Source organism: Lethenteron reissneri, chromosome 52 (assembly GCF_015708825.2).
Source record: "Lethenteron reissneri isolate LAM-NWPU_2019-01 chromosome 52, ASM1570882v1, whole genome shotgun sequence".
NCBI classification, from domain to species: domain Eukaryota; kingdom Metazoa; phylum Chordata; class Hyperoartia; order Petromyzontiformes; family Petromyzontidae; genus Lethenteron; species Lethenteron reissneri.
In genome coordinates this window covers 7,275,436-7,295,319 of record NC_083830.1, presented here as the reverse complement: position 1 = coordinate 7,295,319, position 19,884 = coordinate 7,275,436, and the positions used below count along the sequence as shown (strand labels likewise).

At 52.6% G+C, this 19,884-nt stretch overlaps 1 protein-coding gene across 1 annotated transcript in view; it reads right to left on the bottom strand.

The window, feature by feature from the left end:
* Positions 1-19,884, bottom strand: part of INTS8 (integrator complex subunit 8) — a 50,669-nt gene that overhangs the window by 25,138 nt on the left and 5,647 nt on the right. The window contains 15 exon segments of the mRNA XM_061573128.1: positions 1,252-1,370; positions 2,381-2,705; positions 3,482-3,592; positions 4,399-4,535; positions 5,793-5,965; positions 7,970-8,043; positions 9,343-9,490; positions 11,765-11,865; positions 12,243-12,449; positions 13,086-13,193; positions 13,454-13,741; positions 15,446-15,497; positions 16,647-16,718; positions 18,098-18,238; positions 19,772-19,884. Of these exon segments, the coding sequence (XP_061429112.1) occupies positions 1,252-1,370; positions 2,381-2,705; positions 3,482-3,592; positions 4,399-4,535; positions 5,793-5,965; positions 7,970-8,043; positions 9,343-9,490; positions 11,765-11,865; positions 12,243-12,449; positions 13,086-13,193; positions 13,454-13,741; positions 15,446-15,497; positions 16,647-16,718; positions 18,098-18,238; positions 19,772-19,884 (2,169 nt within the window).

The window sequence follows — 19,884 nt, the reverse complement described above, 5'->3', positions numbered from 1 at the left end:
GGAGAGGCAGGTGAGAGGGCGGTTAGTGCTAGACGGGTCGGCGGCGTAGACACGACACCGTCAGCTCAGGGGGTGGTGCGGCAATCGGTAAGGTGGGGCCCCCGTATATGATTTGTCTCGCACCGTCGCACCAAGAGGCTATTATGTCTAGATTTGAAGCTTTCGTGACTGCAAGGATTCATACTCTTAGTTTTTTCGGTAAAGTCACGTAGGTAAAAAATAAAATAAAAATTTATAAAAGATGCAAGTTCTTCTTTGGTTCTTTCGGTTAAGTCACGTCTAAAGATAAAATAATAAATTAAATAATAGCCTATTACGACGTTTCGATTGCAACACAAGCAATCATCATCAGGCATAAAAGAAATAGCAACAAAAATCTAACTAGAAAACTATAGACAGACATACAAGCAGACAGACATCACAAGGACACACAGGGAGAGAACACATATCGGCACAAATAAGAACTTGCATCTTGAATCATTGCCTCACTTGATACAGCAAATCTGGCTGTGACGGTCCCACCTGATGACGGAGACTTGTGTTGCCTCCGAAACGTCGTGATTTTTATTATTTTATTTTTATTAATTAAAATTTCATTTTTTAACCTACGTGACTTCACCGAAAAAACTAAGAGTAAGGCTATTATGTATCGTGGGCTCCTCTCATCACTGCATACGTTTGTTGTTCATTGACACTGCTGTTGAAAACGTATCGCGTGGCGGTTGTCAAGGGGGCCCCAACTCGTACTTTTTTAACCTCCAGGGGGGGCCACGCTAGTTACGCTACTGACGGCGTGTAAACATTGGCCCCTGAAATTGAGCCGATGGATTATGGCGATTCGACTTGGCCGGTGCCTACCTTCGATCCGTGACATCGAATCTCCAAACGCCGCACAATTTCTAACGAGCTCAAGTTTTCCCACAAGGAGGGCGCGCGGGGATAGAAACGAAGAAAGAACAAACGCGGACAAAACGGCGGCACGGAGCCGGCGCTAACGACCGCCAAAGCTCTGACGACCGATATTGACGACGTTCCTCCACCGGGTGGTCAATTCGCCGAAGACATTCCCCCCCCCCCCCCTCAGCGTTTGTTGGGACTTATGTCCGCGGAGTTTCTGTACACCATATACGTAAATAACTAGATTACAATTTTTTTTTTTTAAATCGCCGAACACAAAACCCTCGGCACTGTCGTCCGCTCGTCAGCAGGCCACACGCGCCCGTGTGGTCCCGCCTGCCGCCCATCACCGACCTTCACGTAGGGGTTGTGCAGGGCGGCCACGGAAGTCTGCAGGGCCAGGTACTCGTACTCCTTCCAGTTGAGCAGCAGGCAGACGCACCCTTCGGCGATCACCTGCCTCGTCGGGACGTCTGCGGGGAAGGGGGAGGGGAGGGAAGTCGCGACGGTATTGTCCAAACGCTCACGTGGGAGTCTAAACTAAAAGCAAACTATTTTATTTCACCCGGTAAGGCCCCACTGAGTTGTAATAAAGCTCTTTTTTTCGGAAGCGACCTGGCCACAAGTGGCTTATCATCATCGCGTGGAAATTTACGGCGGCCAAATACTCTAAAACGCGTGACGTTAATTCGAAATGTGGAGGGAAAAACCGGAGGGACCCGGTGAAAAATCCACGCGACCACCACGGGGCGAGAGAGAGAGACACGTAAACTCTAAATATGCAGCAGCAGGCCTCGTCAGGGTCGGGATCGAACCCACGACCTCCTGTATACCAGGCAAGGTAGTTAACATCTCCTAGCCACTGTGATGATGATTGATGATGAGAGAGAGAGAGACACGCAGACTCCAAATATGCAGCAGCAGGCATCGTCAGGGTCGGGATCGAACCCACGACCTCCTGCATACCAGGCGAGGGAGATAACTTCTCACCGCCTCGGTGTCAAGAGATTTTCTATCGTGATCAATTGTGGGACGTGTCTTTACGCGATTGCACCCCACTCACTCGCCAATGTACCCACCCCTCGCACGCACGCACGCACCCACCCACCCAACTCACCCAACCCACCCACCCAACTCACCCAACCCACGCCCGCACCCACCCAACCCACCCAACCCACCCAACCCAACCCACCCAACTCACCCAACCCACCCAACCCACCCAACTCACCCCAACCCACCCAACTCACCCAACCCACCCAACCCACCAACCCACCCAACCCAACCCACCCAACTCACCCAACCCCCAACCCACCCCAACCACCAACCCACCCAACCCAACCCACCCAACCCACCCAACCCACCCAACCAACCCACCCAACCCACCCAACCCACCCAACCCACCCAACCCACCCACCCAACCCACCCAACCCACCCAACCCACCCAACCCAACCCAACCCACCCAACCCACCCCACCCAACCCACCCTGCTGCCGGCTCTCCAGGTATCCCCGTGCGCGGCCGATGATGTCTCTCGGCCTCTGCTCGACGGGAGCCCCTCCGCCCGACGACGAAAACAACGACGACGCCGACGACGCGGCCCCGCCGCCCGCCCCGCCTCCGAGGAGCTGCGGTTGGACTCCTGGCGGTAGTGCCGCCGACGCCGCCGCCGCCGTGGCGTTGTGCGCGTCGCCGCTGTCGCGCACGTCGAGCAGCAGCAGCTCGTTGAGCACCACCTGGCGCAGGCGAGGGGAGAAGTCGGCGACGAGCTCCAGGCTCGCCGTGAGCAGCTGGCGGCAGCGCGAGTGGTCCTGCCGGGGGGGGGGGGGGGGCGGAACGTCAGGCGGCTTGAAGTGTAATAACAAGTGTGATGTTGTACAGAGAGCTGGGAGCTACCACTCGCTCCCTCCAAACCACTGCCTCCAATCATCCTGAAGACGGAAGCTTGTGTTGCCTCCGAAACGTCGTGATTTTTATTTTATTTTACTTTTATTAATTTAAATTTTTTACCTACGTGACTTTACCGAAAAAACGTAAGAATATGAATCCTTGCAGTCACGAAAGCTTCAAATCTAGAATCGATCCATCCATCTCTCTGCAACTCCAGATTAGCACGGTTGGCTGCGTACGGTGCGAAAGAAGTTCAACGCGCACGCACCTCGCTCCATCTTCTCTGCTTCTCTCTCGGTCTCTCTAATCCATCTCGATGTCCCCCCTCCCTCTCGCCACCCCTCCATCGATCCATCCGTCTCTTCGTGTCCCTCTCCTCCCTTTCCTTGCTCTCTCTCTCTCTCTATCATCTGTCCCTGCGTTTGTCCAATCTCTCTATTCATCTCCCATGTTCCTGTCTCCATCTCTCCGTCGCTCCATCACCTTGCCTCCCCCCCCTCCCTCCCATTCGACCCACCTCCCTCCCCCCCTCTCCATTGTACAGTGTTGCTGTCGCTGCGCGTAATGGGAGTGACGGGAAAAAATCAGAGGAGGACGACGATGGAGGAGGAGGAGCGGGGCAGGGGGTAGGAGAAGGAAGGGAGGAGGAGGAAGGGAGGAGGATGGAGGAGGAGGATGGAGGAGGAGTAGGAGTGACCCTGTTGTTGAGGCAGCGCAGCGCTTTGGCCATGAGGATGTAGAGGAGGTCGCGGGTCACGTCCTCCTTCATGCTGAGGATGCAGCTCGTGTAGCCGCCCAGCAGCTCCCACTGATCGGTGGGGGGCAAGGGGGATGGGGTGGGGGCGAGGTCGGGGTGGGGGGAGTGGGGGGGGATGGGGTGGGGGCGAGGGGGGTGGGGGCGAGGTCGGGGTGGGGGGGGAACAACGTGAGACACCACGAGGGCGTAACCAACGCCGCCCGCCGAGTGGGGCAACGCTCGCAGCGTTTCAACCGACGCGTTTTCGGGGTCACGGCGCCGCGCGTTGTTCTAAGTGACGTCCGACGTTTCACTCCGTGTGCCCGAGCTTTGACAGTGCGATTTTCTAGTTGAGTTTTTTTTTTACGTAAAAAAAATTTTTGGGGGCCACCGACCACCAACCCCCCGTGAGGCCAACAGTAGCACGGCTCGGTTCCGGCCCGGTAAACTGCAAATGGAAAACCACCCGTACCGTGCTGGCCCCGTGTTGGCCCCGTGCTGGCCCCGCTCAGATGTGGCAGTGGAAAATGGGTGTAATGGTGAGTGGGTTAGGAGCGGAGCGAACTCTAAAACTAAACTCATTCTATTTTACCAGGTAAGGCCCACTGACCTCTCTACCTCTCTTTCTATCACAAATGACAGCTCACACACAAAGTGGCTTTTCAAGTGTACATTTATCGCAGCCAAATACTCTAAAACACATGCTTGTAAACGTGCAGGGAAAAACCGGAGTTTACCCGGAGAAAAATCCACGCGCCCACGTGGACAACACGCAAACTCCAAATATAAAGCAGCCGTCGAGGTCGCGGATCGAACCCACAACACCTCCTCCATACCAGGTGAGGGAGTTAACATCTCGCCACCGCAGCGCCACTCACCTTGCTGGAGACCGTCCAGAACTGGCGGTCGGACGTGAGGCCGTGCAGCTCGATGAGGATCTGTCGGATCCGCCACGGGTCAAAGGTGACGATCAGCTGCTGCTCCAGCTGCCCGACGCTGACGCTTGGCGATGTCACTTGGGTCGAAGAGAGAGGGAAATAAATCGATAAACCGCTGGCTGCGATCGATCCACTGCTGCATCCCCCCCACCACCCCCCCCCGCCCGAGCACCGTCACAATCACCCCTGGCAGCCCGGCGATCCGCTCCCCTCGCTCCATCTCCGCGGTGGACGTGGCGCTCTGTCAGGTGCAGTCTCTCGGTTCGTTTGGCTGTTGTCATCACTTCTAGCCACTTGCCTATTTTTTGTAGATTACGCGGCGATGCTGCTGCTGTTGCGTTGGCAGCGGTGCACAAGCACAAACAACAAAGAAACTCGTCAGCATGTGCGACGAAGAAGGGATTTTGCCCTAAACGTCGCCCATGATATACATCTTGTGTTTTAAGGCCACGGCGTTATTGACGAACCTGTTCAATTTAGAGGCAACAGGACTTGTCAAATTTTCCGATCCAAGTCTTCCTACTTACTGTCGCCTTCGGTGCAATTCCAAGCGATCGCCTGCCCCTTACCATTCGATGCACATTTCAGCAATTGATCCAAATCCTCTTGTCAACGCGCCCGATCGCCCACGTTTCTGATCGAATGTCAATGCAGGCGACAAGCAAACGATTTGAAATCTCTCTGCTCTCTCGAGTTGCCCATCTCTCCACGCACGGCGCTACCGATCACGCCTCGCTCACCGTTAATCCCTTTCCCTGGATCCCGTGAGCCATGGGAGAGACACGGGCCCTTCCCTGGCTCGCGAGAGCCACGGGACAGAGAGAGACCCTCGCTCACCACTCACTCGGAACGTCCTGGAAGGCCCACTTGGGTGTCACTCGGACCACCCGTCTCTCCACGTCAGAGGTCGCAAACAGGTTTTGATTCCTTACCCGTACGCACCAGGGTCGCAAACGGGTATCGGGTAGGGTACGGGTATCGGGTACCCGATTGCGACCTCTGGGATGAAGCCATGTTTGCAGGTGTGGGTGGGTTGATTCTAGGAACTTGAATTGTGAGAAGAGACAAGACGTTGGGAAATGAGTGACAAACGGTTACTCACCAGTGACTCATGGCCTTCTCACTCATTGGTTGGGGTGAGTCACGTGCGGCTACCCGTACCCGTACCCGGCCGCACCAGGGTCGCAAACGGGTACCCATACCCGTAACCGGCCAGGTACGGGTAGCCGGGTATCAGGTAGGGTACGGGTATCGGGTACCCGATTGCGACCTCTGCTCCACGTACAGCACTAACCGATCGCCCTTCACTCAACCGCTAACCGCTCACCGCTCACCGGGAATGTCCTGGAAGGCCGACCTGGTGGAGGCGGGCTGGAACATGGGCGAGCGTCGCCGCATGGTGTCGAGCAGCGCCTGCCTCTCCCCGTCTTCCAGCAGGCGCATGAACAGCTCGTGCGACGACACCATGAACACCAGCTGCAGGTCCTCCAGCTGCAGGCACAGGTTCCTTGCGCGCCGAGGGCGGCGCAGCGGGGGGCGGACACGCAGACGGGCGGCGGACAGGCACGCGGTCGGACGCGGAAGGGACGGACGTGCAGACGGACACACACACGGACACACGAGACGTGCGGTCAGACAGGTGCGCACGGACACGGCCAACAACAACGCACACCATTCGACACTAAGTGGCGGTGACGTCACCACGGCGCCCGTGCCAGGCCAGGTGCACTTTGAGGCCACGTGAAGTGTCGAAGGCTCGCCGACAGGAGGTCACGGGACAGACCCAGGTGCCATTGGTTGACTGACCGAGATAACCGGCAGATTGCCCCAGCTGTGCCCGCTACTGCGCCAACTTGCTGCATTTTAGCCGCCCGGTGCTCCACTCGTTGTTGTGAGCGGACAGACGCGCGGGACGGACACGCACAGATGCCTACGAGGACTGCGGATATGTAAAAAATAAAAAAGCAACCAACCGTCGAAACAAATTCGTGACAGATTTACGTGTCCGCGCGCGCACACCGCACGCGCCCAGCGCACATCTCTGCGCAGTCCTCCCTCGTGTTGCGGAGCCGTGCGTCTCCTTGTGCTCTCAGCGTCGAGTCCCATCGATGAGTCCGTGCCAAAGGGCGTTCGGATATACAGTAAAACCTTGAATTGGCGAGCATAATTCGTTCCGGAAACATGTTTGTAATCCAAAGCACTCGTATATCAGTTGTGATCACGTGACGCTCGGCAGACAAAGCGTATACACGTACTACTCGTAATGCAAGACCTCGCTCGTTTATCAAATTAATATTTACTTAAAATTTTTTCTCGTCTTGAAAAACACTCGCAGACCAAGTTACTCGCACGATAGTGATACAGCTATCGTGCTGTGACGGTTCCACCTGAAGACGGAAGCTTGTGTTGCCTCCGAAACGTCGTGATTTTTATTTTATTCTTATTAATTTTAATTTTTTACCTACGTGACTTTACCGAAAAAACCCAAGAATATAATCTCCATCTGTCCAATCTGCATGGGATGGAGCGTTGCACCCCTCTCTCGCACGTGTGGATTTTCTCCGGGTGCTCGGGTTTCCACGCACAATTCATATGCATTCGAAATCTAGATTGAAAACTCAATTTCTTCAGAACTCCTCTTTGTGCTGAGTGTTTGCTGTCCTTTCCCCGCAACCTCCGATTGGCACGGCTGGCTACGTACGGTGCGAAAGAAGTTCAACGTACATGCATGGTGATGATGTTGATTATGATGATGTTGATGATGGTGATGATGTTGATGATGTTGATTATGATGTTGATGATGTTGATGATGTTGATTATGATGTTGATGATGGTGATGATGTTGATGATGTTGATGACGGTGATGAGGTTGATGATGATGTTGATCATGGTGATGATGATAGTGATGCTGGCGATGATGTTGATGATGTTAATGATGTTGATGATGTTGATGATGTTGATGATGTTGATGATGTTGATGATGTTGATTATGATGTTAATGATGGTGATGATGTTGATGACGTTGATGATGTTGATGATGAAGGTGATGATGTTGATGATGAAGGTGATGATGTTGATGATGGTGATGATGTTGATGATGTTGATTATGATGTTGATGATGGTGATGAGGTTGATGATGATGTTGATCATGGTGATGATGATAGTGATGATGGTGGTGATGGTGATGATGATGATGCTGGCGATGGAGATTGAAAATCCATTTCTTTTTAACTGCTTCTTGTGCGTTTAGTGTTTGCTGTCCCGTCCCCCGTAACCTCCGATTAGCACGGCTGGCTGCGTACGGTGCGAAAGAAGTTCAACATACATCCCTGCAATTGCCTGTGAACATCGTATTGTATACACGCCTCTGTGTGTGGGTGATTGCGAGATGCAGTTTGCATGAACGATGATGCTGCTCCACTTAAATGCTCTTTGTTGTTGTTGCAGTTAAAACTCAACCGGCGGAAACTTACACGAGAGACAAAACCCATCTCTGCCCCAAGTGACTCACTTCAGAAACTGAGCCATGTTCTTCCTTCTCGTGGAGTCCGACGATTGGTCTCCCTTGATGGAACGCAAACACACCTGCACACAAAGACAAAGATCCCCCGTATAGCAGAGGTCGCAAACGGGTTTTGATTCCTTACCCGTACCCGTACCCGGCCGCACCAGGGTCGCAAACGGCTACCCGTACCCGTACCCGGCTGGGTACGGGTAGCCGGGTATCGGGTAGGGTACGGGTATCGGGTACCCGGTTGCAACCTCTGCCGCATAGCCTCAACGGACTGTTGGGGCAAGTGCTGTTAGCGAGCACCTGTGAAGGCCGGCAGGGCACACAGGGCCAAAACCACACCGGCCGCCTTTGTCTCCCTAGTGGCGATGTTTACACACCGCACCAGGTACTCATTTGAGGCTGAATCGACCTAGGAGAGAAGGCTCAGGACCGGTTCAGATATTCGTTACCGATGTTGCCCTGTGAGTGGGAATCGAACTTGGGTCACCGGATTTGTAGCGTAACGCGCTAACCACGACACTACCGCTTCCCACATCCTACACACAGACACACACATGTCCCACACCCACCAATCACAACCTCCACTTCACTGGTTACCTGTACAACGACTTTATTGCCAGCCTCCCGAGTTTCTTACACACCGCACCAAGTACTCATTTGAGGCTGAGTCGACCTAGGCAAGGCCCAGGACCGGTTCACATAATCGTCACTGGTGTCGACTGTGAGCGGGAATCGAACTCGGGTCGCCGGGTTTCGTAGCGCAGCGTGCTAACCGCTCCACCGCCGCTCATCTCAATCATTTACCCACTCGCCCACCACCTCACCCACCACCTCACCCACCACCTCACCCACCACCTAATCCACCACCTAATCCACCACCTCACCCACCACCTCACCCACCACCTCGCCCACCACCTCACCCACCACCTCACGCTCCACCTCACCCACCACCTCACCCACCACCTCACCCACCACCTCACCCACCACCTCACCCACCACCTCACCCACCAGCTCACCCACCACCTCACCCACCACCTCACCCACCACCTCACCCTCCACCTCACCCACCACCTCACCCACCACCTCACCCACCACCTCACCCACCACCTCACCCACCACCTCACCCACCACCTCACCCACCACCTCACCCACCACCTCACCCACCAGCTCACCCACCAGCTCACCCACCACCTCACCCACCACCTCACCCACCACCTCACCCACTCAATCACTCATTCTCGCAAGTGAGATTACTCATCCCTCTTGGAAGCTCTCGCCTCCTTTAAAACAAAATAAACCTAAATTTAATGATCGAGACGGGGAGGTGTGGGGGGCGGCGACGGGGGGGGGGGGGGGATGGGGCGGCTCACCTCCAGCAGGAAGTCGATCGTCTGAGCGGACGGCTTCTGCAGCAGCTGCAGGAAGGACACCCCAGCGGGACGCCCCTGGCACAAGTCTCGCACGCCGTTGCACACGCACACGCGTGCGCACAGCTCCTCCAGGCCGGCGCCGCCGCTCCTGCATGCGCCGTGTGTCGCCGGGGGCACGCGCGAGGTTGCGGTGTGAAACGGTAAAAGGCGATAATCGTCCGAATAGCAACTTTCATAATAATGAATAAAAATTACGTTTAGAAAGAGGCTTTTTCACAAGGCACCCGCGGCAGGCACTGCACATCGCCAACGAATATACAGCGAGTCCTCGTTTAACACGGCAGATGCGTTCCTGAAAACGTTCCGTGCCGAGCGAAAGACGCGTCAAGCGAGATAACTATTTCCCCACCAATAATGTAACGGTACGGTTTGGCGAGATACGATGTACTCTACTACTGCGCGCACACACAAGTGAGACGGCGGGACAAATAACCGCGTCACCGTATCATTCCGCGTACCGTATCGCACCGCTCAGCCGCGCGGCTCAAGAAAGTAGTTCGCCATATAACAATAGGTTTGACCCGTTCTGCCAATAAAACAGTTGTGTTAAGATGTTAACACACCAAACAGTATCCTTTTTCAAGGAATCCTGTCTGCATTAACCACGTATATTTGTGTTGAACACGCAAACAAAAAACATGCTCCGATATAATATGTGCATTGTCTTTGAAACTGAGTCTTGGTCCACACCAGAGACAGCTTTCTTTTGAGCCTCGTTTCAAAGTGTTAGAACCAGAGAACGCCAAAAGGCGTACAATACAAGGACAATGCACTATGGGGGCATTTATACTAACACCTTTTTTATTGCCAGAAAGGGCAAAACGTATCGTTACATTTTGATACTGCCATGAAAAGTGCCCATAAAGTAGTTCGCCTTCGACCGCTCGGGAACGGCGTTTTGACGGAGCGCGTTCCGCTTCGCGCTGAAGGTGCTCCCGAGTGGAAGAACGCGTCGCGTTGCAGCGGGAACGCGTCGCGTGGAACGACGCGCCCGGCGATGACTCGCCCTGCTTCGGTCACAGGCCCAGGGGAGGAGCAGCTAAGACGACGGACAGACGCTAATTCGGAGGAGCGAACGCCGCGGAGAGAGTGAACGAGTTTACACCATTGGAACCTCATTTGGCAGTAAAAAATATGATAATCGGTTTTTTACCCTGCCAGATAAAAGGGTAAAAAACCGATTATCATATTTTTTACTGGCAAATGAGGTTCCAATGGTGTAAATGCTTACCCCGAGCTCTCGTACTCTGATGGTGCATTGTCTTTGAGTTGTGCGCCTTTTGGCGTCATCTGGTCCAACACCATACCATGTGAGACGAGGCTCTAAGGAAAGCTGTCTCGGGTGCGGACCAATCAACTTCAAGGAGAGTGCATACATTATCAGAGTTGTGTTTTTTGTTTGCATTATGACTGCAGGTATTGTGGTCAATGCAAACATGACTCCTCGTAAAAAAATAAAAAAGGTGTCAGTTTTGTTGCCAGATAAAAGGGTAAAAAAAACAATTATCAGTGAACGAGTTATCGAGCCTGGGTGTAAACTAGGCCGCTGAAGAACAAACAGCCGCTGGGTAAATGTTCCACAGGCCGGGGGGGGGGGGGGGGGGGACGGGGGGGGGGGGGGGGGGGGACGACAGCGCAGCAGAAGGGACGAGAGGGGGTGGTGGTCACACGTCGTGTGGAGGAGCCACGTCCGGGGATTGTACAGGGGTCACCGGCCGTCGGGAGAACAAAGCCTTCCGGATGACGGCCACACATGTGGTGGGGGTTGGGGGTTTGGGGGGGGCGGTGAACTAATCTGCGAGATAATTCGGGGTCCGTCAATTTTTTTGAAAGCCTCGTCGGTCAGGAGGAGGATCTGAAACTCCGACTCTGAGCTGCTGCAGGAAGCCAGCGAAGGGAGGCCAGGAGCGGGAGCAGCGCTTCCGCTCGCCGGGACTCCGGGATGAGATTCCGCAAAGGAGCAGAGATCGGGAGGTTTGCGGAGGAACGCCGTGAGAATGAAAAATAAGTTCATACCTCAGTGGACTTTGCCTAGTAGGATGGGGATGGTTTAGTTTCATGTATTTGTGTTTTGTTGCTTTATACTCTTAGGTTTTTTCGGTAAAGTCACGTAGGGGAAATAAATAAATAATGAAAATAAATAATAATTTTTTGGGGAAATAATGATAGAAAATTTTTTTTTTATTCACGACGTTTCGGAGGCAACACAAGTCTCCGTCATCAGGTGGGACCGTCACAGCTAGATTTACTGTATCAAGTGAGGCAAAATTCCAAGAGACAAGTTCTTAAATACACACACCCCCGCCAAACTGCGAAAGCTTGGCAGGACCCTCCTGGAAGAGAGCCGTGGATGCCAACTCACCCCGACTGCACTTGTTGGCCGAGCTCCCGCAGCAGAGACTGCCGGTAGTGCGTGGGCAAGCCCTGGGTGAGGTTGTCCTCTAGAAGGGTGTCCACCACACTCTGCGGGGAGAGACAGGGCGTACAACAAGGGTGAGGGTGGGGAGGGATAATAGACGGGGGTTGACTTGAGAGACAAAAGTCAAACGAACATCTGCTGTGCAGCCTTTAAAAAGACTGCTGGAGCAAGTAGTGACGGTGACCAACTCACTAACACACGCACCTAGCAAGATACCGACACACTCACTAACACACACATCTAACAAACTACCAACACACCCACTAACCCACCTTACAAACTACCAACACCCCCATTAACCCACCTAATGCTCCACGTACCATCCAAAACATCTGTCCACCAACCTGCCGGCCGACCAACCCACCAACTAAGCCACCACCAACTAAGCCACCACCAACCAACCCACCACCAACGAACACACCTTCCAGTCGCTGGCCTTGAGGTAGCGCTGGATGTTGGCGTAGGAGTTGGTGCGGGGGGCGGTGCCGGGCAGGGCGGCCTCGTGCGTCCCCACCGCCCCCGCGACCTCACAGGCCGCACCGTCGCCCGGCAGCACGGCGCTGCACGCCTGCCAGTAGCCGCCAAGACGCGTGCGGTCCACCTGGGTGCAAGCGGCTGAGACTCCCACCTGGGCGGGGAGATTATGATTTAAAAGTTTGTTATGGCAGTCCACGTTGTAGGGTGCGTGGGGGGCACGTCCATAAATGACGTCACGCACCTGGGGGGGGGGGTGTCAGACATTTGTGACGATGTGTGACGGGGAGGGGGTTTTGAGAAATGACGTCACATCAAAATTCGCAACTTTAAATAAATGTAGACAACACGTTCTGCTTAATTAAAGACTTTTTAATAAATTTTTTCTCCTACAACATCAGAGTGCAGCGCCACATTAAATACGCACTAAAATGACAATAGTTTAAAGCGATTTAAAGCATGTTTTATATATTTTTTGGGGGGGGGGGGGGTGCGAGAGCTTTGTGACGTCATATTTGAGGGGGGGTCTGACTTTTTCTGACGCCGTGTGACGAGGGGGGGGGGGGTCAAAAATCGTCCAAAATCGCGTGACGTCATTTATGGACGGCCCCTAGGTCAGCCAATCATTATCTCTCAGGGGTCGATAAAACGAGAACCACTTCATTCACAGGCATGCGCCACCACAGCCAACCTGGCTAAATGTCACAAATATCAAACGTACCCCATTATTCCTCGTAGTATCATTATAATTAGGAGTACTGATTTTCGTAGTCTGTAAAACGGGGCAAACCTTGTCCAGGAGTTGCTTCGTGCGGAGGAAGTGGTCCCGCGCCTTGTGATACTGCGAGAAGTCGGAGGAGCCACGCATGAAGTACACAGAGCCCAGGTCGTAGCAAACCTGACAACAACAACAGCAGCAGCAACAACAACAGCAACTGAGCAGCAAGTCAACGTTTCGGCAGCCTGGGCCTAAACTGCGCCGTAGCGCGTTCCTACCGCTCGTTGCGTTGGTTCGCGGTTCGAATCCGGCAGGCTGCCCTGGTAAATGTACGTATGGATGTATGTATGCTGCCGTGCCGCTTGGCGAGTTTGGAGCGTGCACGAAAACAACAAAAACAAAACCCGGCAGCGAAGCGCGCGACCACCACAACCACTCACGCAGCAGTGCAGCTCGTCACGAGGGATACGCATTCCCTGGCCGGCGTCGATCCCACCGTCATCCGCCAACCCCGGCGGCTCGCCACCGCCACCGCCCCCGGCGTCGCCGTGCCCGTTAGCCACAGCCGGCGATGACGACGACGATGTCGTCACGGCGGTTGCCGGCGCCGCCGATGTGACCGGCACGGCGAGTCGGCTGAGCGTGTCGATGGTGTGGACGCAGAGCGTGTCGGGAAGAAGCAGAGCTTCCTCCAGCACCGCGATCGAGTCCTGGCACTGCTCGCGAAGCTGACCGAGTTGGTGGGGGAGGGGGGGAGAGAGACAAGAGTGGAAATTCTAGATTTGAAGTTTTCGTGACTGCAAGGATTCATATTGTTAGGTTTTTTCGGTAAAGTCACGTAGGTAAAACATTTAAATTAATAAAAGTTAAATAAAAAAATCACAACGTTTTTACCTACGTGACTTTGCCGAAAAAACCTAAGAATATGAAGAGTGGAAATTCCCCATTCCTCGCTCAGCCATCGTACAAAGACGGTAACCACATCGCGCGCTTTCAGATGCGCTTTTGCGGCCGTCTGGAATGTTTTTCCCTCCGACATTAGGAAGCCACTGGAGCTGTGCACTTTAAACTCGGGATTGAAAACGAATTTATTTAGAACGGATTGGTGTTGTTCATATTCTTAGGTTTTTTCAGTAAAGTCACGTTGGACCATCTTATCTGACAGGCACTATTTTACTTTACCGAGTGTTAACATCCCCAGTGTTTAACAGTAATCCCTTCATTGTTCAGCCAGCATTGGTATAAACATGTGCATTTTCTTTTCTTTTCTATCATGTGTATCAGGCCTCCCCCTCCCCCCTCTCTGTCCAATGCGTTGGCGTGTGCAGCAGTTTGTCGCCTGCGCACAATCGCTTCCACGCCGTCGCCCACCCTTTCATTCATTGGCTACCACATTCTGATGAGCTCCCCCCCCCCCCCTCTCCTCCCCCCTCAACTCGCTTTTAAGGGATTACATCTTGAATCATTGCCTCACTTGATGCAGCTAATCTGGCTGTGACGGTCCCACCTGATGACGGAGACTTGTGTTGCCTCCGAAACGTCGTGATCTTTATTTTATTTTAATTTTATTAATTTTGATGTTTTACCTACGTGACTTTACCGAAAAAACCTAAGAATATGAATCCTTGCAGTCACGAAAGCTTCAGATCTAGAAGAAATGGTGTTGTTCAGTTTGTTATCCTTCGTCCCACCAACTATGTTTGGCAAGGTTGGCTACGTACGGTGCGAAAGAAGTTCAACAAACATACATACGTACATACATCAATGGCCACTATGAACTCATCCACAAAATGGTATTCGTTTTATTGACCCCCGGAGTGATGATAAGCTGAGTCTCATGTGACGACGCAGTTATATTTGTACCGATGAATTGCCATACTTTATTTTGTTTATTTTGCTTTCGTTATTTTTGGCCGACCCAGGTCACAATCTGACTCTAGGTCTTCTCATTGCCATGCAGTTGGAATGTATTTCAAAGACTACCCTGACAGTCTAAATACTATGAACACTGACCACAATGATGGTGATGATGACAGTGGTGGTAAAAATGGTGATTATGATTCCTGTTGTGATGGTGATAATGATGATGACGAAAGCCGTGGTAGTGATGACAAACTGTAGTGGTAGTGAAGATGGTGATGGTTATAACTGTCATGGTAGAGATAATAATGTTGACAGCATTGATAGGTATACAGATGATGAGGGTAGTTTGGGTGGTGGTGGTAGTGATGATCAAGATAATGAAGGTTGTGATAAAGATGATACTTTGGTAGAGACGATGATGATTATGAATATGTAGTGATGATCACGGTGATGGTGGTAGTGATGTAAACGATGCAAGCAGTGGCGGTAGTGATGGTTGTGATCAAGATAAAGATGATGATGAGTGACTGTAGTGATGATAACGACGACGATTCCGAATCTCGACTCACCACTTTCAAAATCGCTTCCGTCATTTCCTTTTCCTGCTGCAACTGATTCATTCTGTTCGGGAATAACAATTTCACATCGGCTGCAACACCCGCGACAGCGAAACCGCAGCGTCTAATCATTACCGCCAGCGGGTGGTCCCCTTCCATAGCGGCACCGTTTCAAATGTCTAACGAGCGACCCTCGGGACCCGCACTAGGCCAGACCACCCCCCCCCCCCCCCGCGGCAAGAGGGAACGTGTCCGTCATCGAGCTCTCGAGAGGTTAAACGGCTGCCCTGAGTGACGAGTTCCAAGTCTGCGCCACTTCTAAGGGAGGGGGGGAAGCCGCGCGAGAGAGCAGGTGGTGTGCTAAACGTGGGCTGGCCGGCTCTTTCGTTCGTTCCTTCGTTGGTTTTGTTCCTCCGTCCGTTCGCCGCGCCGCCGCCGGTTTCGGTTCGGCGACGTGGCGAGATTCGCCGCTCCTCGAAGAGGCTCGCGGTCCGAACCGCAGAGGCGGCCCCGGTTGACGCTACGGGCGGCTGCTGGACGTTAAATATCCCGCGACAATATTCGCAAAAAGGGCGTTGGAGTAGCGGTCCAGAGTTGCTTAAATTCGAAAAGATGACACCGAAAAAATATAACCCGTAAAAACAAAGTTTTTCACTATAAATCCTTTATATGCGTGGCATCGGTTTTATTGTATTATTCATTTCTGTTTTTCTTGAGTAAGAGTTTCATTTTTATCACATTGGTATTGGATCATGGGAAGTGGGTTAAAAAACGACCGAAAGATTTGCACGGTCGTAAGCGCGCAAGCAAGTGAACTTAATATAAAGGATTTAAAAAAGTACCCAATTGGGAAAAACATAGCTACAATGGCTGCTACTGCGGAACCATCGCCGACCGTCCGTGAAACATACAGCGCCCTCCTCCGTGAAGACAGCCTTGCCGCTATAATAATGTCACGAACACCAAATGTACTCACGGTAATAGCCAGCGCAATGGGTCACCTTCGGCGTCATCATCACCACCACCGTTGACATCACCGTCAAATCATAATTCTGAATGATTTTCGGATGTGACGATGACGAGCAAGGTGGTGCTGATGATGACGACGACGACGACGATGATGATGATGCTGACGACAGCGACGATGGCAATGGCTGACCCCCCGAGAACAGCAAGGTGACAATGAGACACAAGCTAGCAGCGGAGGACTCACACGGTCGGTTGCAGGGGACCCGACTTGGGCTGCTTGGCAGGGAAACTGCACTGGACGTTTGCTCTGACCGCCCTGGAGAGAGAGCGAGGCAGGGTAGGGAGGGACATGCAGCGACTGAAAGTCAAAGAGGTTTGCTGCTCATTTCCTGTGGCCAGTGGTAGAAAATCCACGTTTCTATGGCCGGGACACGTTTAACTTCAGCAGAACCGCTGTTGGCTTCTCCGTGCTGTGATAGTCATTTTATCGACCCCCCGAAGTGATTTCGGTGGGCTGGCTCAACCTTCCCTCCTACCCCAGGCTTGCAACTCGCAGCCTTCAGGTGTGAGTCACTCGCCACCTGGGCCGGTTGAGGCAACAACAACAACAGGAAGATTTATATTCTTAGGTTTTTTCGGTAAAGTCACGTAGGTAAAACATTAAAATTAATAAAAGTAAAATAAAATAAAAATCACGACGTTTCGGAGGCAACACAAGCTTCCGTCTTCAGGTGGAACCGTCACAGTGATTTTTATTTTATTTTACTTTTATTAATTTTAATGTTTTACCTACGTGACTTTACCGAAAAAACCTAAGAATATGAATCCTTGCAGTCACGAAAGCTTCAAATCTAGAAGGAAGATTTATATCGTCAGCAAGAGTTATCATCGTTGTCAGCGATGGTCTATCGGCTCCCTCCCCATCCCGTTGCTATGACCTCATGCTCCTGCGATGTAACAATCCGCCTGGCGGCTGCGCACGATCTCATCGCTCCGTCTCCGTGGCGGGTGTCATCTCCGTTCCAACTACGGTACGACAACGAAAATAATGACGACAATGAAGGTGACAATGACCACGACTGCAGCGACGATAACGCTCGTGGCAATGGCGATGAATACGATCATTACCATGGGGAATATGACGACGGCGATGACGTCGACGACACGGACAATGATAATTGATAATTGTTTTTTTACCCTTCTAGCTGGCAACTTTTTTTACAAGGAGTCATGTTTGCATAGACCACAATACCTGCAGCCATAATGCAAACAAAAAACGTAACTCTGATCATATATGCACCGTCCTTGAAGTTGATTGGTCCACACCCGAGACAGCTTTCCTTAGAGCCTAGTCTCACATGGTGTTGGACCAGATGACGTAAAAAAAGGTGTCAGTTTTGTTGCCAGACAGAAGGGTAAAAAACAATAATCATATTTTTTTACTGGCAAATGAGGTTCCAATGGTAACTAAATGTAATCACGACGTTTCGGAGGCAACACAAGCTTCCGTCGTCAGGTGGAACAGCCACAGCAATTTTGCCTCCGAAACGTCGTGATTTAGAGCCGAGTCTCACATGGATACGGACAATCACGACGCCCGTGACAGCAATAACGATTACGACAACGATGACAATTACGGTGACGATCGTAACGACTATGACGACGACGACGACGGGATGAAAGCGTCTCACTGACCAGCGGTGGTAGAGGATGACGGCCATGGCGGTGTAGGCCGGCAGGCTGGCGAGGCCCAGCTCGGTGTGCGAGACGCCCGGCGGCACACGGCTCACGGCCAGTAGCTCGTCCAGCAGCATGTTCAGCACCGGCACGCTGAGCCTGGCACACGCGGCAACACAGCTCGGTACGGTACAACTCAATGCGGTAAGAACTCAATACAATACAGCAGCATGTTCAGCACCGGCACGCTGAGCCTGGCACACGCGGCAACACAGCTCGGTACGGTACAACTCAATGCGGTAAGAACTCGTTACAATACAGCAGCATGTTCAGCACCGGCTTGCTGAGCCTGGCACACGTGGCAACACAGCTCGGTACGGTACAACTCAATGCGGTAAGAACTCAATACAATACAGCAGCATGTTCAGCACCGGCACGCTGAGTCTGGCACACGCGGCAACACAGCTTGGTACGGTACAACTCAATGCGGTAAGAACTCAATACAATACAGCAGCATGTTCAGCACCGGCACGCTGAGCCTGGCACACGTGGCAACACAGCTTGGTACGGTACAACTCAATGCGGTAAGAACTCAATACAATACAGCAGCATGTTCAGCACCGGCACGCTGAGCCTGGCACACGCGGCAACACAGCTCGGTACGGTACAACTCAATGCGGTAAGAACTCGTTACAATACAGCAGCATGTTCAGCACCGGCACGCTGAGCCTGGCACACGTGGCAACACAGCTTGGTACGGTACAACTCAATGCGGTAAGAACTCAATACAATACAGCAGCATGTTCAGCACCGGCACGCTGAGCCTGGCACACGCGGCAACACAGCTTGGTACGGTACAACTCAATGCGGTAAGAACTCGTTACAATACAGCAGCATGTTCAGCACCGGCACGCTGAGCCTGGCACACGCGGCAACACAGCTTGGTACGGTACAACACGGTGCGGTAAGAACTCAATACAATACAGCAGCATGTTCAGCACCCGTGAGTACGCTCAGCCTGGCACACGACAAACGCAACTCAATACAACTCAAAATGCAACTCAAAATGCAACTTAAAATACAACTCAGTACAATGCAACGCACTACAACACAGCTCAACTAAATGAAACTCCATAGAGTAACAACTCAATACGACACAATTCAGCGGCAGCAGCAGCAGCAGCATGTGCAACGCTGGCACACTGCAGGCTCGAAACGCACCCGTGAGTACGCTCAGCCTGGCACACGACAAACGCTACTCAATACAACTCAAAACACAACTCAATACAATGCAACGCACTACAACGCAGCTCAACTAAATGAAACTCCATAGAATAACAACTCAATACGACACAATTCAGTAGCAGCATGTTCAACGCTGGCACACTTCAGGCTCGACACGCACCCGTGAGTACGCTCAGCCTGGCACACGACAAACGCAACTCAATACAACTCAATACAATGCAACGAACTACAACGCACTACAATGCAACTCAACTAAATGAAACTCCATAGAATAACAACACAATACGACACAATTCAGCGGCAGCAGCAGCAGCATGTTCAACGCTGGCACACTTCAGGCTCGACACGCAACGCGGGCTAGGTCCCGGGGGCACGTCGTGTGACACGCGTGTCACGCCCGTTACACGCATGTGACACGCGTGACGGGCGTGACGGGCGCCTGCTCACTTCCGCTCGAGCAGCGCAAGGTCCCACTGGAGGTGAGCGGCAGTCCGCAGCGCCAGCAGCTTGAGCACGCGGTTGCGCTTGTTGTTGGCGGGCGGCACCGCCTGGTTCTGCTC